This window comes from Podarcis melisellensis (assembly GCF_964234715.1).
Source record: "Podarcis melisellensis genome assembly, chromosome: 7".
Taxonomy (NCBI): domain Eukaryota; kingdom Metazoa; phylum Chordata; class Lepidosauria; order Squamata; family Lacertidae; genus Podarcis; species Podarcis melisellensis.
This window is the reverse complement of record NC_138539.1, coordinates 40,541,943-40,566,035: the sequence shown is the minus strand read 5'-3', so window position 1 is coordinate 40,566,035 and position 24,093 is coordinate 40,541,943. Positions and strand designations below refer to the sequence as shown.

The following is a 24,093-nucleotide window of genomic DNA, read 5'->3' as shown; positions in this document are numbered from 1 at the left end:
CCGGCAGCCCTTTATTGCGTCGCGCGTCACGCGCCTTTCGCCACGTCCCACCCAATCAGTGGCTCCGCCGATGAAACGGCGCCAAGCTGGAAGGGAGGGGGCGTGGCCTTTCCCCTCTGTTGAGGGAAGAAGTTTTTTTCTTGGCCCGTGAGTGGAATTCGCCCGGGCCTCTCTGCTCCCCTCCTCCTCAAGCCACGGTGCTCTCGCTCACGTCACGTGACACAGGGAAGGCTGGTCCTAAGTGGCGGAGATGCTCGTGAGGAAGGTATCAGGGCAACGGAGGACGGGGCGGGCAGCGGCGGCGGGGGGCAGCAGCATCCGAGGAGTGGGAATCGCGAGAGTTTCTATTGGCTGCGGAATAAGGGAGTGCCTGGGCTTTCTTCTCGTTAACTCTGAATATCTGGAAGCTGGCCAGCATTGTGTGGAGTGTAAGAGGGAAGGGCGCTCTGCACGCGCCCAGAGGCACATATATTTGCTGTTCTAGCTCGAGCGCCTGGTCAAATTATGCTCCCGAGGGAATATCACAAGTTTTGAGCGGGAGTGGAAACTTTATGCGTAGTGAGAAGGTGTGTCAGGGAGCGTGTACTGGCGCCTTTTTTAAGGGAAATAGTTGCTAGGTTTAATTCTAAACAACGGCTACTGGGAAGTTAAGTGTATTTGATGGAGAATGATAAGTGTAATGTATATTTAAAAAAATCAATAAAGATTAAATGCATATGGCCATGGGGAAGAAACCGGTACAGAAACACCACACACACATACACACACTGATGTGCCTTTGTTCACGGGTTAGGAAATAAAGGTTTAAACTCTGTGGTAGGAATTATGAATGTGTGTGTTTCAAACCTAATTTATCTGTAGAGAGCAGAGCTGAAAATATTTTGAATTTGAATTTGATTACTGTACTGTATTTGCAATGCAATGGGATTACTGGAATCTCATGATTGGTTTGATTTGGAAAGATGTCAAATGCTAAAGAACATTGCATGTCAAATGCTGAACTGAAATGTCATAGTATGGCAAATATCTGGCAGACATTATGTGTAAAAGTTCACAAAGACTTGTGGAGAACTTTGGGAGACAAATATGTTCTAATGGGGGACTGCCTATGGAGAGAAAGCATGCAGAGGCTGCACTGTTCATTTAAATGTCACCTTTCTCTTTTAATAGAAAAACTCAAAGGGGTTAACACAAAACGTAAAAAATACAAATGGGACAAATTACACTGAAAGGATTGACCTTAATAGCTGAAATAAAAGATAGTTCATGGGGCTGAGGAAAACAATTCTCTCCTCCCAGTTTAACTCATAAATGATATGTAAAATAAGTGATATGTAATTTTTTCAGAGACACCACTAATGGAATCTTTTGAGAAGTTGGATGTGATTAAAATAGTAGGATATTTGCCATACCATATTCTTTCTCATTGTTTTGGGAGATGGCAAGGGCATTAGGTGTCTTCCTTTGATTCACCTGCATTAAAATGTGTATGGAGAATAGGAATAGGCAGTGTTCCTATCTCACCCTAATTTACCTGACATGGTTGTTGTGAAAATAAAATGGGGAGGAGAACCATGTATGCTGCTTAGAGCTCCTTGGAGGAAAGGCAGGATGGCACATGGCAAATAAATAAATAAATAAAAGTATATTGCATTTAATAAGTGGGTGGCACTGTGGTCTAAACCACTGAGCCTAGGGCTTGCCGATTGGAAGGTTGGCGGTTCGAATCCCCACAACGGGATGAGCTCCCATTGCTCGGTCCCACCTCCTGCCCACATAGCAATTCAAAAGCATGTCAAAGTGCAAGTAGAGAAATAGGTACCGCTCCGGCAAGAAGGTAAATGGTGTTTCCATGCACTGCTCTGGTTTCGCCAGAAGCGACTTAGTCATGCTGGCCATGTGACCCGGAAAAACTCTGCGAGCAAACGCCAGTAAAGCAAGATGAACGCCGCAACCCCAGAGTCGTTCATGACTGGACTTAACTGTCAAGGGTCCTTTACCTTTTACTTCTGAGTAGGATGTTTGACAACATGTTGATGGCAGCTGTGAGTGATAGGAGTCTCTGAACTTCCGTTGTGTCTGACTGTAGAGATATGAAGCACTTATGAATGTACTGGCTGCCAGTATGCAAACAGGGCAAATTTAAGGTTTTATTGTTGGTGTATGAAGCCCTAAATAATTTAGGGCCCCATATAGCTATACTGCTGTCATCTCCAGGAGCCCTCCTTGTGATTCCCAATGTAGCAGAGGTTTGTTTTATGGTGGCTCGGAATTAGGTCCTTCAGTGCAGTGACAGCTGCTTTGTGGAACATACTGCCCATTGAAGGCTCTGATATTATACACATTTTGTTAGTTTCTAAAAGTTCTTCTGTTTCTATAAGCTTCCCCAGTAGGATGTGTTAACTTACAGGCAGTATCAGATTTTTAAAAACCTGCCTTATTTATTTATTTTAATTGTTGTACGACACTATGATACTTATCAGTGCTTGGTGGTCTATATATTTTCCTAAATAAAAATATTTTTCTTTGCAGAGGAAACGAACATGGTGCTCAGAACTTGCCTCTTTTCCAGATAAGAAGCCTATAGATGAAGGGAAGAGAAATTCTGGGGCAGCGGTAGATGCTGCTTCAGTTTCAAATGCATGGCTTCGTTGCGGTGACGGATTTCAGGCAGCTTCTTCACTGGAGGTAAAATGATGCTATTTTACTTAGTTTAGAACTTCATGCTAGTGAAGATACATTAAATTTTATTAGGGCTCATTGTCTATTAAATAATTTATAGTTGTTTAATCATCTGCTTTTCCAACATATTAATTACAAAAATATCCATATGGTGATGATTGACAATTCATAATTGGCAAATGGGGGATGACTAGAGGGGGATCTAGGGGACAGTTAATCCATCCTTGTGTGAGAAGATTTCCACACCAACTTGAAGGGAATGGAGGCATGACAACCCTCGAGGAAACTCTCCCTGGATCCTGAAGTATTTGATAATTGCTGCCCAGTCTCTAATACCGCTGTTTGGAGTAAGGTGTAAAATGCCCTCCCTGCTGACATGGAAGTTATGGAATTTTTTATCTGTAGAGGTTCGGCTTTCCTCTTGGTGTGTTTAGGTGGAGGGTGAAGATCATCTGTTTGAATGCACTTTTGTGATATTGTCTGCTGTCTCTGATTGTGCCAACATCAGTTGTGTTTTGGGGGGTTTGATTCATTTTAGTAAAATTTCTTCAATTAAAGCTCTTGATGTGTTTTATTGTATATATATATATTTATTTCAATTGTAAGCATCTATGGGGACCTTTGTGTTGGAAGATTCATAGTATAGGTGATTTAATTAATAAATATGATGCATTCAATTAATATATAAGAACATGCAGGACTGGTGGGGAAATCAAAGAAACAAGGGAAGGGGAAGAAGGGAAGTCATTGCATGTTTTATTATAAAGAAAGATATTAATGGTGGAAATGCATATTTGAATGTGAATGTGATTTTAGAAATGGTAATAATGAAAATTATATATATATTTAATAATGCATTAATATGTCCAAGAATGGTTTTCATATTAATTAGTATTCATTTTGTTTTCATTCCTTTTCTTTTTAAACAGACTAAAGAATTGTCAGATAAAACATCTAGAGTTAAAACATGCTTTGCATCATTGCTCAGCTCAATTGAAGGTACAACATCTACTGTATTATTTCACATTAGCAGCACAAGAGGTTTTGTTTGTATTACCTGCAAGCTTTTTTCTCAGGTTACAACTTCTATCTTGATCTAGGGTAGATTTGCATGACTGCTTCTTCTGTTTGTAATCCAGTTTGAGCCCAGCCTTGTAAAATGAGTTCATAAACTGATAAAACTAAAAACATAACATTTGTGGCATGCACAGTTAATTTGGGAGGAGTAATTTAGCATTGTGACAGGAGCTATAAGCTAACAAAGGTCAAGGGTTGAGCGCATGTAGTGGGTCTCATATCACCAAGGGTTGCCCACCACCATAGATAAATATTCATGATAACTGAACAGGTAAGATCCAACAGTACATCAAATGGATCCATGTAGTTATGGCATCCAGGTCATTGTTTTATCTGCACTGTGTCTTAAAATGCACAATGTACTGTCAAGTATTCCCCAACGCTATCTCATGGGCCAGGATGCAGCAGACTCTTAACCACACCATAAAGTTCAGTTGGACAACTCTGTAAATATTCAGTGTGGGTGGTGAAGTGTGATTCCTTTGCTCCACTCACTGCCTTGCAAAAAGTCTTCATCTGAGTTGTAGCCTGTGTTTGGTCAGTTATGTTCTGTGTTTACTGCCAATATCTCTCTAACCATTGTCCCGCCCTGAGCTCCCCAGAAAACCAGGGAGTTTGTTTAGCTTTGTTAAATGGGAGAGGGTGCTCAGCAGTGATTATGTCAGCTGCCTGGTTCATTTCCCTATTCCATAGGCCAAGCAGGCCTTTAACACTTTCTGAAGGTTCTGTGACAGGAAGATCCCCAAGAGCTATCAGGAAACCATTGATACCCTTCAACCTCTTGAGTCAGAGCTTTAAAAATTAGTCCTTCATCCTTGTCTTAAGTTGCTATAAACTTAATCCATTGTTCAAGTTAGTTTGTTTCATATTAGTTTTAAAAATATAACCTAAGTATTGTGATGTGTACATTGTAGTGTTACAGTTGAGGGCAGGATGAATATGAAATGTGCTAAATAGTTGCTTATTCTGCTCTGCAGAAATCTCTCAGAGTGAGAGACTAAGTGAGTTAACTGATATAGTATGGAGCTCCAGTGGAAGCGACTTCTCAGATGATGACGATAAGACTTTGACTTCAAGGTTCCCTAGTCTGAAAGTGGAGAAGTATAAAAAACATGGCTTGATTTCCAGGGATGGATGTAATGAAGGTGAGGCTCTTTGTATCTGTTTTGTATACATTAGATGAAAGTCCAGAAACCTTTATCTGTGGAATTGGGAAAATTGGCTTACCAGTAATACACAGTACCTTTATCATTCCCTAGAATCCAAGTTTTCACTGCTATACTATGTATTATTGTATTCTGTGTTTGCATGAGAAAGAAATGGGGGCAGAAGTGGTGAGTGGAATTGAGAGGTGGGAGCCATGGTGGAAGCCTGGCAGGCGGGAAGCAGGCATCAAATGATGTGGGCCAGTGTAGGCAGAGGGGCTGTGGGGGAAGGGGCAGGAAAACAACCTGAATTGTGGGGAGCTGGAGCAAGGAGGCATACAGGCAGATTTCCAGTCAAATGGCGATTGAGGGCAGGGAATGTGGGCAGGAGCTAGGAGCAAGAATCAAGAAGTGTGACTTTGGTAAGGGCCACATTGAAAGGTAGTAAGACAGGCTGGCCTCTTGTGGGCCAGAGTGGGTAGTGAGAAGTGAGACTCCCGTGATTTTCATTCCTACACTAGAGTGGGGAGTAAAAGGTGATGCCTTGGTGCAGGGTATGGGGGCAGCAGGCCAAAGAAGGAGGCAGGCAGATCTTGAATTATATGAGTCAGAGTGGGGCATGCTGAAAAGGACCTACCTATGTAGCCACCACCTTCATTCTCTTACATGGTCAGATCTGGCTTGTGCATGGCCTCCATTGTGGGCATTGATAGAGGGAGTAAGCAGTAATGGACCAAGAGCTTTATATATGTGATGATCAAGTCCCCCACCCCTGGATAAAGCTAAAGTTACTGAGGGGGACACGGGTGGCGCTGTGGGTTAAACCACAGAGCCTAGGACTTGCCGATCAGAAGGTCAGCATTTCGAATCCCCGTGACGGGGTGAGCTCCCATTTCTCAGTCCCTGCTCCTGCCAACCTAGCAGTTCAATAGCACGTCAAAGTGCAAGTAGATAAATAGGGACCGCTCTGGCGGGAAGGTAAACGGCGTTTCTGTGTGCTGCTCTGGTTTGCCAGAAGCGGCTTAGTCATGCTGGCCACATGACCCAGAAGCTGTACGCCGGCTCCCTCGGCCGATAAAGCAAGATGAGCACCGCAACCCCAGAGTCGGTCACGACTGGTCAGGGGTCCCTTTACCTTTACTGGGGGGGGGGGGAAAGGTCTGAAACCATGGTTTGATTCTGGCTTATTCTTGCTAACTGTAGTTAACAAACCACAGTTCCGTGATTTGGGGATGCCACAAGAAATAGTAGTTATTTGAAGACTGGAAGCTTTTGTTCTCCTCTTTCTTGCATGGGGAACAGGTGGAGGGGTGAGCATTCTAGTATATGCATGCTTTTCAAAGAGTGGGAAACTCTGGTTCCCTATTGTGTCTGAACTGAGTCTCTCCCCCCCCCCCCATACTGTAAAGAAATAAGCAGCCTTAAACAAGATCTCTTCCCCCACTCCCACCATGGTTTCTGGGGAAACAGTTGCCACAAACCAGCAAAACACAAAAAGGAAGGCTTGCTTAAAGCTGCTTATTTGTTTACTGTACTGCATGCAAGTCCGGCTGTTTCGATACCAAAACCTGCAGGGTGCATGGCGAGGTTTGGGTACTAATTCCTTGTGATTGGATAAGTGGCACCTGTGTGTGTGTGTGTATATATATACATATATATATATAAACAGCAGGAAGTTGTATCGTATCCCTGGTCTCTCATGAGGTCACCTTTCTGATACATAGGTTTTCAAATACCTCTTTTTCGCATTCATAGTTTACATCAGGTGTTGCCAGTGCAGCTCCTGCAGATTCACCTCTGCCTGCAGAGACCTCCCCTGGTACCCACAGGATCTCTTCCCCTCATACTGCTGAAATTTGGCTTGAAAGAAGCATTCTTGGTTGTGGTTTCTGTCTGATGCCCATCATAGTTTGTAAATGAGCCCACAGGCCCCAAAAGGTGGCAGCCCCTGTTTTAAGTGTTTAGGTACACAATATACATTTTTTTCTTTTACCGTATTCTTTTGAAATAATGTGTGAAGAGGCCTTGATTTTCTCTATAGTAACTGCTCTATGCTATTTATTTTGTTGCTGCTATTGTAAGGAACACTAGATGGCCATCTTTCCTTAGTAAGCAATCCCAGCATTTGTTTATTAGTTCAGTAAATGTTGCACTAATGTAAGTAGGTCAGGCACAGCTGATAATAATAACATTTTGTACTTTCCTACTGTTCTTAGTGAAATAGAAGAAATGATTGTTTTCCTGATTATTGACTGTTGTTTATCTGACAACATGCACTTTCAATGTCAAACATGTTGCCTGCTGCTTCTGTAAACACTGAACAAATCTGGAGGAGATGGTTAAAAACATACTAGATCTGTGTTCTATGGTCTTATCACTTGCATGTTATTCTCTAATGCATTACAGAATGACATTGTTACTTTCCACTGTTCATTTTAATGTCTGAGGACATGTCTATTCTTTCTTATACTTCTGTTTAAGAAACCCTTCATTTTATGTTGTTGAATTGGAGCTTTTCAGAAGTGCTGCTGATTTGCTCAAGGGTTTTTTGAATGTGCTTTTCCGTTGAAGATGGTCATTTAAAGCAACTGTTTGAGCAGGCTTGACTAGAAATACATTCTGCAGAAATATAAAAAGTCTTCCATTATGTATTATCACTTAAGATGTATCAATTACTTTTTTAGACATCTGAAAGATTAATCCAGTTACTTTGGCTTAGTACTGGGGAAAACTTATAACTAATAGGCATATTTTTATATAGTTCTTCAGATAAGTAAGTGTTCTACACGTGATTGCAACCTCAATGCTCTCTTCCCACCCCAGCTTTCCCTAGTCTTATTTCCGATACAGACATTTACTAGGTGAGGCTTTGCTGGTGTGGAAATAAGAGGCTGCAAAAAAAAATTCCACGTCACTCTGTTAAGAGCGAAGCTAGTAAGAAAGATTGCTTCCCTAGCTCTGTATGGATTATGTTCCCACTCTGGAATGACATACTTTTCTGGGATATAAGGGCTAGTCTTGTCTGCCACCAGTTTTTACAATAAACAGTTAAATTTGTAAGTGTATGTATTGCATGTAGAGTTAGGCATATGTGAAAGATGTTTGTGAGGATGTTAGCATTTTTAAAAGTCTGTTCTTATATTTCTGTTTTTTATTTCCCCTTAAGGTGAATCACACACCATTGATTGGGACAATGATAGCGATTGTGAAGATAATGTTGACCAGCGCAGTGAATCAAAAACAGATGGTACTTCTTTGGACATATCAGACACTGATTCTTGTACAGACAGCAATATTATGTCTGGTGAAGAAAAGGAACACGAACCGTCAAAGGTAAGACTTTTCTTGATTGCAAATATTTCAGGAATCAGAGCACTGGTCTACTTTAAAATTTTGTTTCCTCAAACGTCAGTTGCCAAAATGGTCTGGAGATTGCCAAAGTAATCTTGATAAGAAGTGTTTCAGGTAGACAGTAACACACTTTACCTAAACCTTTCTTGAAAAGGGTTTACTTTGGAATACTTGGTGAGTTTGGGATAAAAAAGTTTGGTGCAATTTCCAACCTCTGTCTTACTCAGAGCAGACCCATTGAAATCAATGACAGCAAAACTTTCTTTTTTAAAAACTTTTGGTACACATACCTGATGCCTGTGGAAAAGATTTGCTTCATTTCAGCGGAGCCACTGCTTATTTGTTTACTGTACTGTACTGTACTGTACTGTACCATACCTTTGGAGGGTGTGAGGGTTTTGTTATCTATAGTGTAATCCTAAATCTATTTATTTAGAAGTCCTATTGAATTCAGTGAGGTTATTCGCAGGTAAGGTAAAGGTAAAGGGTACCCCTGCCCGTACGGGCCAGTCTTGACAGACTCTGGGGTTGTGCGCCCATCTCACTTAAGAGGCCAGGGGCCAGCACTGTCCGGAGACACTTCCGGGTCACGTGGCCAGCGTGACATCGCTGCTCTGGCGAGCCAGAGCCGCACATGGAAACGCCGTTTACCTTCCCGCTGGTGAGCGGTCCCTATTTATCTACTTGCACCCGGAGGTGCTTTCGAACTGCTAGGTTGGCAGGCGTATGTTCGCAGGTATGTGTGGTTAAAATTGTGGACTAAGTACTTATTAGAATAATTTGTTTCTGCTTTTTAAACCCAACCTCAGTGTTTTGTGGTTCCATTTTTGCTCTGCACATTTGAACAAGTTTTGTTTCACCTTCACAGAACCCAGTAGAATTTTTCTTTTAAATGTTGGTTGTAACGTTGACTGTAATGCATAGATGCACTCTAGGTGAACAGACCTATAGATGCTTAAGAATTCAGGGTATAGACAGGCTGAAGCCATTTTGCTGACATTCTGGCATCTAGCAGCTTTTGGTTCTATTCCAAAGTATTACTGAACTTCCAGTAGGGGGAGACAAGAACCATCTTTTTGTTTCTTGCTTGCTTTTATTTGGGAATTAGTTAGAGAAGAGTACTTACATGTTGTTTGATGCACCATGTGCCCTGTTTTTGCATTTAAGCAGCAGAAGCAGGTTAACTGACCTAGAGATCTGAGAGTGTTTAGGGTGTTTGCCTCATGATCCACTGAGATATAATAAAACAGGACATTGGATTCATAGGGTCTGCCCTTTTCCAGTTTTTTATTAAGAACATTTTAGAATTAATAAGCAGGTGGGGGAATCAAGGTTTCAAGAACAAGAAAAGTATTTACAGTGCACCTAAAAAGTTAATACTGTAAGCAAGCATAGTTTCAATATAATTTAGTGAGGTATTTACTTATATTGTATATATCCATCCTATATTCCACCTAATTGTTCTGCAAGATATAAGAGTTGAAGAAAACTGTTTGGTCTGTCCCCTTCTTGGTACTAGTATTCTTACAATCACAATTCTGAATTCTCAGCATTTCTTATAAAATGAGATTCACCTGTCTCCTTGGAAGTTCCTCATTAATGGTCTGTCCTGTATGCATTCATGGGTTGTGCATATCCTTCCATAATTTTATACTTTCCCCCCTTAGAAGCTACTAATCATATTACGCAAGCTTTGTTGAATCACTTTGCTGGCTCGTTGAGTTATTCTTAGTGGAGGTGCTAAGAGCTTTGAGAGACCATATTTTCTGTTACAACCTTTTTGCCATATATTAAAACTATTCCCTGGTAGGATGAGAACTGATCATATTCATTTATTTTTGTAATAGAAATGTTGTTTCTCTGATATCAGTGGTTCAGGTTTCTTTGCTTAGTTACCTTATTGACAAGTTTGGCCTGTTAAATGCAGGGACTGGGCAATTTTATTCAGCCCTGCCAACTAACCAACATTTTGTAGAATAGAACAATACCATTTGAAAGAGAACCAGCTTTGAGGGTTTTTTTCCTGATATTTGTTGGGGAGTTGTATAGAAATTGGACAATAAATTGGACAATAAATATATAGTGGTACCTTGGTTTTCAAACAGCTTAGTTCCCAAACAACTTGGAACTCGAACACTGTAAACCCAGAGTTGGCGAACTTTACTTCGGAAGATGAACATGCTCCCGAGCTTCCGTTTTCACTGTTGTGCTGCTAATTTGACCCCCCCATTGTAATCAAAGCTTTCTTCCTTCCATTTTCACTCTTGCTGCTGCTAATTTGCATCCCCCATTGTAATCAAGGCATTTTTCCCTCCCGTTTTCACTGTTGCACTGCTAATTTGCGTCCCCCCCCAATTGTAATCAGAGCCTTCCATTTCCAATTGCAGTGTTCCAAGGTGATATTTGGAGCTTATATTTGGTGTTTTTGTTTTTGCTATTTTTTTGTTTTTATTTGTTTGGCTTTTTCGTTTTTGTGACTGTGGCTTGTTCTTCATTTTATGATTGATTGATTGAGTGATTGTGTGACTGCAGAAATGGATAATAGTCCCCCATCCAAACAATGACTATCATCAGTGCAGGTAAGAAAAATACTGCCATCTAATGTACATTACAGTGATACATTGGTTTGCAACCATAATCCGTTCCGGAGGTCCGTTTGTAAACCAAAACAGGTTGTAACCCAAGGGGGGTTTGGTTAATGGGGCCTCCCAAAAAATGTGTTTGTAATCCAAAAAAATGCATTGTACAGTGGTACCTCGGGTTACATACGCTTCAGGTTACATATGCTTCAGGTTACAGACTGCTAACCCAGAAATAGTGCTTCAGGTTAAGAACTTTGCTTCAGGATGCGAACAGAAATTATGTGGCAGCAGCAGGAGGCCCCATTAGCTAAAGTGGTGCTTCAGGTTAAGAACAGTTTCAGGTTAAGAATGGTCCTCCAGAACGAATTAAGTACTTAACCCGAGGTATCACTGTAATAAAAAAAAAGTTTGAAAACAGGAACACGCACTTCCAGGTTTGATGTGTTTGTAATGCAGAACGTATGCAAACCAAGACGTATGCAAACCAAGGTACCACTGTACTGTCTTATTTATTTTATAGTACAATACATTGATTATTGCTTTCATGTTATGGATCAATGGTCCCGTTAGATAGTAAAGTTCATGTTAAATTGCTGTTTTAGGGTTGTTTTTAAAAGTCTGGAATGGATTAATCCGTTTTGCATTACTTTCTATGGGAAAGCACACCTTGGTTTTGGAACGCTTTGGTTTTGGAATAGACTTCTGGAATGGATTAAGTTTGAGAACCAAGATATCACTGTATAGTTTCTACCAGGAGACTTTGCTTTGCTTAGTTTTCTTGACTTCATGTCTTGTTACATGATAACTGACAGTAGTCCCTGCATGTGTGCTTAGTTTGTGTGTGTTATCTTTTTTCATTTTTTAATTGCACACAATTACAGTGGTACATTGGTTTACCAACTTAATCCGTTCCGGAAGTCCGTACTTAAACAAAAGCGTTGTTAAACCAAGGCGTGCTTTCCCATAGCAGCGGGGGACTCAATTTACAAATGGAACACACTCAACAGGAAGCAAGACATATTCTTACTCCAAGGCAAAGCTCACAAACCAAAACACCTACTTCCAGGTTTGCTGCATTCTTAATACAAGTTGTTCATAAACTAAGCTGTTCTTAAACCAAGGTTAACACTGTACTCTGTGTAATGCATGGTGAGCCCAAGGATTCAGTCCCATTGTCGGCAAAGTACAGTAAGTTCATATATAATGGCCAGCCATGTTTTGGTACTATGGGAGCAAGCCTTGTGTTTCTATACTCTTACCTCCCTTTTCATTCTCTCCTTAAGGAGTAGCTTCCTGATCTATTGCAGACTGATTCTGTGCTGTTGAATCTGAATTGGCAAATTGGCTTGTATTTGCTGTCCAAACAAGGATGGTTCATCATGATTTGAAGCTGGTTTGCAATCCTGTTTTGGAGGGCAAGTGCAAACTATGTTGTGCTGCAAACCAGAAAGTTAACAAACCAGATGGAATGCAAGAGGGGGAGAAGGGAGTGTGTAAGCCTGAGGCTTAGTAACTTAATGCCAGACAATAATAGGATATTGTACATTAACTGATCCACAAACTGTCCACTTTGAGGTGCATAGATTTCTTTTCCTAAGGAGAAGGGAGTGGCAGGCCTTTATGAACCTAAAAGAAACTATCAACTATGTGTCTGTTGAGATATGGCAACCTAGCACTAAATAGGTGGAATGATTTCCTCACATGGTCTGGAAAGGGAAAGAGATCTTTGCCAACAGTCATAGAATTATAGAATCATAGAGTTGGAAGATACCACAAGGGCCATCGAGTCCAACCCCCTGCCAAGCAGGAAACACCATCAGAGCACTCCTGACATATGGTTGTCAAGCCTCTACTTAAATACCTCCAAAGAAGGAGACTCCACCACACTCCTTGGCAGCAAATTCCACTGTCGAACAGCTCTTACTGTCAGGAAGTTCTTCCTAATGTTTAGGTGGAATCTTGTTTCTTGTAGTTTGGATCCATTGCTCCGTGTCCGCTTCTCTGGAGCAGCAGAAAACAACCTTTCTCCCTCCTCTATGTGACATCCTTTTATATATTTGAACATGGCTATCATATCACCCCTTAACCTCCTCTTCTCCAGGCTAAACATGCCCAGTTCCCTTAGCCATTCCTCATAAGGCATCGTTTCCAGGCCTTTGACCATTTTGGTTGCCCTCCTCTGGACACGTTCCAGTTTGTCAGTGTCCTTCTTGAACTGTGGTGCCCAGAACTGGACACAGTACTCCAGGTGAGGTCTGACCAGAGCAGAATACAGTGGCACTATTACTTCCCTTGATCTAGATGCTATACTCCTATTGATGCAGCCCAGAATTGCATTGGCTTTTTTAGCTGCCGCGTCACACTGTTGGCTCATGTCAAGTTTGTGGTCAACCAAGACTCCCTAGATCCTTTTCACATGTACTGCTCTCAAGCCAGGTGTCACCCAGCTTGTATTTGTGCCTCTCTAATTTTTTTTTGCCCAAGTGCAATACTTTACATTTCTCCCTGTTAAAATTCATCTTTTTTGTCATGATGTTGTGTTGTGCCGTCGTTTACATTTCAGATTTTTGGAGGGTGGGGGATGAGAAGAGATTGTCTCTTTATGCCAGGTATGATGTCACTGATGTTTCAAAGTTCTCTTTCCATGGTGGATGTCCCAGTTCTCAAGTGCAATTTTTATGTGTTTCCTACTCTTGTATCCAAATCATAGTAGTGTAATCCAAAATACAGTCTGCTTCCCAGATATCATCTTAGTGGTGTGTCCTTTTGTGGGAATTTCCAGGGCAGTGGCCTGTCTGGGTCATCAAACATGGCTTTGGGAGTTGACTCACATTGCATGAGAGATCATTGCCATCATAATTACAGACTCCCTACATACTTTACATACTTTATTTCACTGTTTAGTACATGAGGTACGTCATAGTCCTAGGAATATTTTTTAGTTTAAGGAGAAAGACAGGATTGACTACTAGAAAGAATTATTATTTAAGATGAGTATGGAAAAAGTAGTTTTGGTGATGGGTTTTACTTAGAAAACAAAGTATTTTTTTATTTTGCTGATGAAAGTTTAACTGTGTCATACACCAACATTTGAAACTCATATTAGATTTTACATAAAATATGCAAGTAATGCCCCTATGCAGAGCTGAAATCTTATATATCTACTTTCAGTCGGCGAGTACTTTATCAAAACTTTTTTTGTAAGTAATCTTTTTTAGATGTGAGAAGGGTGAGAGAATGTGCAGAATTTGTTCTTGTTACCCTCAAAATTGCAACAGAGTTAATTTGGCATTAGAAGGTTAGTGATCAGAGGAACATTTTGTTTCATTTTCTTAAATGCAATAAAAAAAATTGACAGGGTAATCCAGTAACCAACATCTTTATTTGTTTGCCAGCTTATTTGTTGAAAATACTGTGGTACCCATTGTGCAAAATAAAGAATCTTGAAATAGTAATGTAAGGCACATGCTGAAATGCCTAGGTGTGATTCAGCCATCACAGTATAGGTACTCGGTTTTTGTCAAACGTGTAAGAACAAATTTAGAAAAATGTGTACATTTTTAAAAGCCCTTTTCATAGTTTCTTAACATTCCTGGTAAAAGATTTTTAAAGGTGTGGCAGAGGGGAAACAACCTTGACCACCATAATTTTCTTTTTTATTATTATGGGGCGATTTTTTGCACAGCTTTCAAGATGCAGGACTCTTTATTGCATTGTGTGTAATAATGACAGATGATTGCTATAATTAATTATTATGACTGGCTTAAAATTGCTAACCGTAGTCATCTCTTATACCCATCTCTTGTGCCCGTGTAGTAGTATCATCACAGTTTTTACTAACACAGCACATAGAGAATTATGGGTAAGTAGGTGTGTGGGTTGCTGCTTAAAGCACATTATGAGCAATCTGTGGGAAGGGGCTACTCTCATAGTTGTCATACTTTTAATTGCATTGCATTAGTGCAAATTGTAGAAAATGTGAAAATGTAGTGAAAGTTGCTGCACCGGCACACCTGTACCATGTGGAATCACCATGCCTTAAACTTTGAAGGATGCTTGGTTGATTTCTGGTCTTCCCTACGATGATATTATCTGAGGGTCAGGAAAGGGAGAGAATAAGAGGGGCAGGGAAGCAGGTATAGGATTTACTTTGCAGGTTGTATGGCAGAGTGGCAGTTAGTGGGTTGCCAGAGCGGCCTCATAGTGTTATGGCTAAACCAGCTTACTGCAGATTTTAATTGGTAGCTGCTATTTTTTATTTTTTTACTGCACTAATATTCCACCTTTTCCTCCAAGGACCTCAAGGTGGTGTACATGCTTTCTCCCACCTCATTTAATCCCCACAACAACCCTGTGAGGTAGGTTAGACCAAGAGGTAGTGACTGGTCCAAGGTCACCCAGTGACAGGAAGGAATTTCATCCAATGTTAAATGGTTGGTGACTTCTGTTGTTGCATACAGTGTGGCTCAGGGCCTGAGTCATCTCAATTTGTGTGTGTCAGACTTTATCCTTGTCCTACAGGCATCTTTGTTGTGTTACAAAGTTGCTGATATCTGCAAGTAGTTTGAAGCCTATTAATAACTTGGATGTTGGTTGCTCTGTTATGGGTGTTCATGAAGAAAAACCTCCATTTAAAAAAAAAAAACTTTGTACGGTGGATTTTGAGGGGGGTGGGAACCGAAAAATAAAAATAACAGTAATAGTATTAAGTAACCCCTTAAAGCTGTTCACAGGCTTAGGGATAGGTGGTAAAATGTTTATTTTTCCACTGTGTGTGCATGTCTATCTATCTATCATCTATCTATCTATCTATCTATCTATCTATCTATCTATCTATCTATCTATCTCTATCCCAAACACTTGGGTACATTAAAATATAATAGTAGCATCAGGTTAACTAAGTTAAAGACTGTCCCTTTTCATAGTTAATGTACACATAGCGGGGAAAGCTTTCATAGTCTTTTGAAAGTGTTCAAGATAGGTAAAGGACATCTGGACAGATAAGTCTGGTCAGAGGCAACTATGGGGTGCTGTGCTCATCTCATTTTTCAGGCCGAGGGAGCTGGCGTTTGTTCACAGACAGCTTTCTGGGTCATGTGGCCAGCATGACAAACTGCTACTGGCGCATGGAGGACTGTGATGAGTGTCAGAGCTCATGGAAATGTTGTTTACCTTTCCGCCGCAGCAGTGCCTATTTATATACTTGCACTGGTATGCTTTCTAACTGCTAGGTTGGCAGGAGCTGGGACAGAGCAACCAGAGCTCACCCTGTTGTGCAAATTCGAACTGCCAACATTCTGATCGGCAAGTCCAATAGTCTCAGTGGTTTAGATCACAGCGCCACCGGCGTCCCATAATTCTGAGCCTGAGAGCTGAGAACGGGTAATATATTTGAAAAGACATTGGCCAGGAACCAAAGAACTGTGAAACATCTGTGAGCTCTAGGATTTAGACTTATTATATTTATATCTCACCTTTCCTCTAAGGAGCTCAAGGTGCTGTACATGGTGGTTCTTCTCTCCATTTCATCTTCACAACAACTCTGTGAGGTAGGCTATCTGAAAGAGAGACTGGCTCAAGCTTACCCACTGAGCTTCATGGCTGACTTGGGGTGAAGCGTTTTTGTTTTGTGAACAGCAGGCTCAGCCCCATCCCTTTTGGTAAGCTGCTTTTGAAAGAGGGGAGCTTCAAAAGTAGATTGTGAGATATTAAGTACAATAACTGGGTTACTTGCATAAGCCTAAGTAGCACTTTCAGTGCTGATCCTGCTGTACAATCTGTGTTCAACTGAAGTCAGTGGCAATGTTTAGTGGAGCTGCTTGCATGCTGCTAGCTGATTTGCCCACTGTCTTAGATAACTTTAAAAATAAAATAATACAGTGGTACCTCGGGTTACATATGCTTCAGGTTACATACACTTCAGGTTACAGACTCCGCTAACCCAGAAATAGTGCTTCAGATTAAGAACTTTGCTTCAGGATGAGAACAGAAATTGTGCTCCGGCAGTGCAGCAGCAGCAAGAGGCCCCATCAGCTAAAGTGCTGCTTCAGGTTAAGAACAGTTTCAGGTTAAGTACGGACCTCCGGAACGAATTAAGTACTTAACCCAAGGTACCACTGTATAAAAAATGAGATATATGTGTAATTCACATGCATTGAGGTTTGTTTTCTTTGATACTTTCTGATAGTTTGGCTATGACTGTTCCCTTTGTTGTGTAATATGATGAGTTATTTTTGAAGACTACGAGTTTAGAACATTATAATGAGTTATCACTGTTACATGAAACGGAATCTGTGCCAGACTGATGACTTAATGCCTGATGAGAGGTTATATGTCTGTTTCTGTTGCAAGTGTTTTCTTCCGGTACCCATTGATGATGATGACGTACCAAATGCCATGTTCCCTATATCCAGTTAGGAAGCTCAGTATGAATCTCTATGAAAAATGTACTTGCGTAGTGCTGTGCACTACACATTTAGGATTGGGATGGCAATTCTTAAGCTCAGTTTATCTTTCTGATGGTGGTCTTATTTGCACTAGAAACAAATTGCAAAAACTGTAGCACTGTTATCAACCACCAAACAACAGGTCTTGCAAATATTTTAAAGTGTTTAAAATAATCAAACCATACCTGTAATTTCTACTGCTTCTCAGTTTTCAAGTCTTATTTTTTGATTAATGAAAGTGCTAGTTTTTAATGCTTTTTATTGAACTTCATTTGGCAGTAGTAAATTCTGATTTATTTTGAAAGAATTTCAAAAATTGCCCTTTTTAAAATCCCCAAACCAGGTTTTATTTCAAATGCATTGCCCTAATATCCTGTGTTGATTTAATAGAACACGGCTGATTTAAATTGCATGGCTACCATATATAGACTGCTTAAAAAATGCTTCCTCATAGATTCCATGTGGTAAGTATAATGCTGAAAAGCTGCATATTAGTGCTATATATCCCTCACAAGTGCTCACCTTTGGGCTGAAGACGTTGCTTATACTTGACCCCATGACTTCCTTGAGGGAGGAACACAACTAGTTCATTTATGGAAAGTGTGCTGTGCATAAGAGGCCTGTTCTATTTCTTACTTTCATTAGGATCTTCTTAATCTAGTAGAAGACTTCTACAGTGTTTGCTTGCTCTTGGCATTTTAGGAAGATTGGGATTCCAGAAACATGGTCACTTGAGGCCTGTGCATCTGTTTTCCTTCCATTTTTTAGATAGACGGAGTTCTTTTCTTAGATGCGTATCTGTATAATTTTACGCCTGTTTTATTTCACAAGGGAGAGGCTGGCTACATATTTGAGTTTTCTTTCATGCTGCTGCTGGCCATTGCTTAGAGGGGGAATAGCCAAACAGCGTATGATAAAAAGTGGGCAGGGTGGTAAAAACTTCTGATATTACTGGTTACTGTGGGTGGAACAAGCTGGAGCAGGAGGAAGGAGACAAACAATTGTTTGCATTCCATCGATGGTATCTGTGTCACTTGCATTGGGGGAGCTCACAGGTTGTCATAATAAATCTCTCCAATGTGAAGAATGTTTGAAACCCTTTCAGCCATAACAGCAACTACAAACCTTTCCCAGTTAGGATATCTAGAAAGCCAATCACAACAGTAGTGTCTGTGTACAGGCCACTACCCTCCAGAGTGACATGTGCGGCATAGCATCTCCCCTATTTCGTGATAGCATTTAATCTTGCGATCGCAGCTTTATGTGTTTGGTGGCCGGCCAGCTGATATAGCACAAATTAAATGCATACAAGGCAGAGAGCACCAGGTTTTCCCGCCATGGAAAGAGCTTGTAATCTCACTGCTTTGCTTATTTGGCTCTGGGAAACTCTCTTGTGGGCTCTGGAGGCCTTTGTAAGATCTTGTGAGATCTCTCATGGTCCCCCGAGATCTCATGCTGGCTGCAGAGGGTAAGATTAGTCATGTGCGGATAGCTCCAGGGGGATGCTTTGACTATAGCCGATTTTGACTTTAGGCGCTAACACTGCCCCTCCCCCCCATATAACTCCCATTGCAAGATGCAGTCCTATTGACTTTGATTTGTTGCTTCACTGTCTTTCCCCACCTTTTCATGTACCCTTTCACGTTGCATTGTTGAGGACATAACCTAATTTCTAGTGCATCCTAAAAGGGATTCATATGGATAATTGAGGTGATAAAGGCACCATGTAGTTATTTTCGGTGGGGGTGGAGGAGCGGGAAGCAGGATAACCATTCACATGTATGCTGTGACATGCTGCGAGATTGTAGCTCTATCTCCTACTTAAGTGCTGAAAATCTGGGTTGAGTAAAAAAGCAAGTGGACAGATTTCAAAATGTTTTGATGTTTTGAGCATTTTAACAAATGGGGTGGTATTCAACCAAGTCATACTTTGGGTAGACCCATTTAAATCAATACTTAAGTTAGTCATAACTAACTTAACTCCATTGATTTTTCAGTGGGTCTACTTTGAGTATGACTTGATTGACTACAACATGTAGTATCCCTAAAGGATATTGTCATCGTTTTCCAACAGTCAAGAGCTATAGTCAAGTCCTACTTGGAGCAGACCCGCTGATATTAATGGGCCAATGTTTGTTAAGTCCATCAACTGTAGTGTGTCTAAGTAGGACTTTGTAGGACGCCCTTTAGTTACCAACTGTTATTGATATGAATGTACCCTGTTGTTTGAGCTTGGGGCAAATCAAGTGAGAAGTTACCAGTGTTTTCTTATGAAGACCCATTCAGGCTACAGTCTTGTATTATCTCTACAAAGATATAGGTGGGTCATAAAGCAAACATCTTCTCCATCAATAACCTGCCATTCATATTTACAATTCCTCTCTTATCAGGACATTCCGAGCAAATAGTTTATGTGAATAATGGGAGGTTTCTGAGTAGAGCTTGTGCGGACTTGTGCTTAAGAAGTATCTTGTGCATTGGGTTTACAGACTAGGCACATAAAGCAGCTCAAGCTGGAATCTTAGATTATCTTTTTATGAAAGCCAGCACAAGCAAGCCCCATCTCTATTTACTTCACTGTGATTCTTTCAGATGTTCCTTTCTTTCAGTTCTGTACTCTACTGCATAAATCAGTTCTCTTTTTGGGCTTCCATCCCTAACAGAATTATATACTCACAAGGTACCATTTTCCATTTATCATAAGCTGGCAAAAGGTGTGTGTTTAACTATTTCTCATTGGGATTTAAATAAATTTAACTTTTTTGCTTTAAGTATAGGCTAGTCCTTCCCCCCCATATCTGAATTGAACCCAATAGCTTGCGTTCTTGCATTGAACGGCCCTCTTCTAGTTCATTAATTTACTCACTTAGTCACTCAGTCTCCTACCTTTTAAATTCCCCCCCCCCCCTGCAGCTAAGTTATCATTCATCTCTTCTGACTAAGGGCTTAAAGTACTGTTTTGCTCCTATCAAGTTCACAATCTTTCTCTGCCCAAACACAGCAACGGCATAATGTTTTTGAAAGTCACTTTAGCCTCTTCTGTCTAAGTCATAGTTTTGTTATGGTGTCTCAGTTTTAATGCTAGGAGCATTTGATCTTCTACAGAAACTGAAATGGCATAGAGATGTGAAACCTTTTTCAGTCCAGGAGCTTCATTTCCTTATAGGTAATCCTCAATGGTAGGGTTGAGGGGGTTGAAATGGTAGTAATAGGTGTGGCCAAAGCCAAACCTAGGTGGGACAAAAGTCACATCCGTATAATTCATCCATGTTCCATTCACACACATCCATCTGCAGGTGCCCTCCACATTTCACCTTCATCATCCATTTATCAATTCATTTTATTTTTCAAACATTCATTCTCACATATCCCCTGTTTATCCTTCACCACTTCATTTTTTCACACCACAGTCATTCACACTAAAAAAAATTAAGTATAACCTTATGAAACTTACCTAGATTAGGGGCTCATGGGAAGTGGGCTGTTTAACAAGTGACACATAGATTCTTTGCACCCAATTCAGACTATGTAATTCTAGATATATGTACTCGCATACTGTGAGACAAGCACGTTATTCCCAAACCTATGCTTGGCTTCTAACACTGATGTGGGAGAGAAAGACAGCAGCAAGGCAGAACAGGGGAGAAGAACTGAATGTGCAATGCTTCCACTTCTCCCCTACTCTTTTTAATCTGTCATTCCCACCCTGCTCTAAAAGGGTAAATAAGATGAACTAGGAGAAAAACAAGCAAATTATCAGGGATGGGGCTTTTGCAAAAGAGAAGTGACAGGTGTGGGAAGGTTTGCTTGCCAGTTCTTTCCTAAAAATATCGTCTCCTCCCCCTACATTATTGTAAGGCCTACAATATCTGAGTGAGTTCAGTGAACAAATGTTAACAGAGGTAATGCATGATTTTGCCCTTCACATTTATTTTCAGTATTTGCATGATGATACTACACTTGACCTGTGTCATGCATCAACAATTGTTAGGATTGTTTTGATATTAGAAAGATTGTGTTCACAGTATTATAGTGCCAGAAAGCACATGCAGCCAATATAAGAAACCAAATACTATTTCCTTGTTGCCGAAAAAGCTTTATCTATCACAGATAAACACTGTTTAAGATTTGTTAGTTTAGTATACATTTACATTCAAATTAAATCGCCACAGAACTAGGGAAATATAATTGAATAATTTTAATTAGCAGTGGTAGTTTTGTATTTTAAATATCCTTACCACCTTCAGCCAATTTTTTAAGTGTTTTTAACGTCACATTGCATAGCTTTCACAAAATTACCAAATATATATTTCATTTCCTTTGGGGTTTGTGATATGTTAATATTCTTGTGTGACCTTTTCTTAAATAGCTTTAATCTATTAAGATTTTAGCACTTGTTAGATAATACAGTGGACGCTCGGGTTGCGAACACGATCTGTGCAAGAGGCACGTTCCCAACCTGCACGTGCCAATAGAACTATAACAGATCTGCTTGAATTTGCATGATTTTACATGCTCCCCCTCCAAAAAAACCCACCATATAATGGTAGGTTATATGGCAAATGACAGAGTAAAAATCCCAGATTTGGTGTTTGCCAGGCCCACAAAAACTGTAGTCTTAAGGCATGATGACACCAACACTACCCCTCCCCAAAAAGTCACCGAATAAATTTATGGCCAGAAGTGACCTGTGATTTAATGGAAGTTTGGAGGGAAACCTTCATTAAAAAATTATGATGATCCATAAGTAGCTGTACCTCCCTGTCAGTACTGGAAAATGTTGTTTCCATGATTTTTGTAGTTCAGGTAGTGGAGACAGATATGCCCTGTGATTTGATGCTGGTTTGCAGGAGGAAACTGAAGAAAATAATGCAATTCCCAGAACACCCACTTTGCTGGTTATTTTGTATGTGTGTGCATGAACACACGCCTGTCTTTGTCTCCCTGATTACCCTGTGTTTCTACTGTCTTCTCATGCATTTCATTTCTGCTGAGCTGCTGACGAGACACTGAAAAACTGAAAGAGGAAATGGGAAAGAACATCACTCCTCCAACTTCCTTCTGCTTCATGTACATTTCAAGAGGAGGCAAGGGTAGACACCCTCACTGCAGGGTGTAGCAAGCATGGGACGTTAGGGAAATCATCAAGGGCAACATACGTGTGCGAGCACCATGTTCTACCTCCATTGTCAGAGGCAATGTGCCTCTGAATACCAGTTGCTGGGAATCACAAGTGATGAGAAAGCTATTGTGCTCATGTCCTGCTTGTAGTCTCCCCATCAGCAACTGGCCTTTTACTGGGACAACATAATGTGCCTTTGGTCTGGTCCAGCAAGGCACATTTCGTGTTAAAGTTTAGGACGTGATTGAACTGTGATTAATGAGAATCAGTCTCACAGCCATGCCGAAGGGGGAAATGCATGGGCTTGTGGGGGTGAGCAGATAGGCACCTTCAAACTCTTGGCTGTGTATGGGTGTAGATCATCATCATGCAGAATAAACATTTTTAGGGAATTAGGTTTCAGAAAACAATTTCCCTATAGTGCAATTAAGGAGTAGCTGCAAATTTTTCTCAACAAATCCTAGCTATAAGCTCCACAGAGTTCAGAGCAACTTGCTTCTGAGTAAACATGCAAGTAAATCAAGCTGTAGCTGTCATAGTAATTGTATACAAAACTAGGTATCTGCGCCTATAATATACAAATTTTGATAGCAGAACCTATAATTTATATCTATCTCAATCCTTCAAATACTAGCTGCTCAGAAATAACTAACATAACTCAAATTTATTGCTTTAATCAGAATCTGAGTCAGGAAGATCCATATCTTCTGATTTTAAGCTTTCACTTTGAGCTTCGTAACTTGGAAGTAGAGAACTGAATCAGGCTTCACCTCTTTCACAACGTATCTTATTCCTTGACTTGCATGTGTATAGCAGCCTTCCCAATGTGGTGCACTCCAGATGTTGTGGACAACTACTTCCATCAGCCCCAGCCAGCACTGCTGGTTTATTTCATGAAAGTGAGAAGCAAGAGGAGTCTTGCTACTGTGTTGTAAGAGTACCAGATTGTACACTTGCACCAGATACCTGAAAGTACTTTTCTTGACAGCAAGTGTTGCTTGTTTAGTAATTCAGCCAGATGTAGTAGCAATGCTATTTGTATTAATGTTACCACTTTTGAAACGATTCGAGAGATCTGCAGCAGCATTCACTGACTGTAGCAATTATTTATTCTTAGAGCTTTGTTTTAAAACAATTCACTCACCATTATGAAAGAGAAAATATTTTACAGGTTTTTGAGCTAAACATCCTTTCCTATTTTTCTACTACTTTAGTTACTGGGGAATTCCCCTAGTCACAAAAATGTTTGTTTCTCTTTCCATCCCTGGGAGCAATAGCAGTGCTTGAAGCATTAGAATTTTATAATTGTTTTATATGCACCAGAGTAAAGCTGAGATAATGACTCAGCAATAGTGGATCAGAATATCTGGAAATCTTGCATATTTTCATCCATGAAAACTGGTTTCAATCACACAGAAGCTGCTTGTTTTGAAAGTCCCAACCGGTGGTAAAAAATTTATCAAACACATGTACCCACTTGGCTGGATTTACAGAAAACTGTCTTTCTTTGTGGTTATATAAACATCATAGGAGTGATTTCAGTAGTGAGGAATAAACATGAGAACATACCAAAAGCATCTGAGAATAAGCTTAGGTTACTGGGTTGGATTTGAACTCTCAGGGGATGTCCCTGCTGGCAGAAGAGAAGGGATGATTTTTGCAGATTCCTCTCTGCCTTCTCTGGAACA

At 40.5% G+C, this 24,093-nt stretch overlaps 1 protein-coding gene across 6 annotated transcripts in view; it reads left to right on the top strand.

Moving 5' to 3' along the window:
* Positions 1–98: 98 nt before the first annotated feature.
* Positions 99–24,093, top strand: part of SPIDR (scaffold protein involved in DNA repair) — a 171,831-nt gene continuing 147,836 nt past the window's right edge. For 2 of the 6 annotated variants that reach the window (XM_081918492.1, XM_081918490.1), the window contains exons 1-5: positions 101–340; positions 2,533–2,688; positions 3,612–3,681; positions 4,737–4,904; positions 8,071–8,237. In XM_081918492.1, coding sequence (XP_081774618.1) covers positions 251–340; positions 2,533–2,688; positions 3,612–3,681; positions 4,737–4,904; positions 8,071–8,237 — 651 coding nt within the window. In that variant the 5' untranslated portion in view covers positions 101–250. Of the gene's footprint in view, positions 341–2,532; positions 2,689–3,611; positions 3,682–4,736; positions 4,905–8,070; positions 8,238–24,093 lie in introns of all 6 variants that reach the window. The other 4 variants (XR_014170287.1, XM_081918489.1, XM_081918491.1 and 1 more) reach the window with 4 other exon arrangements.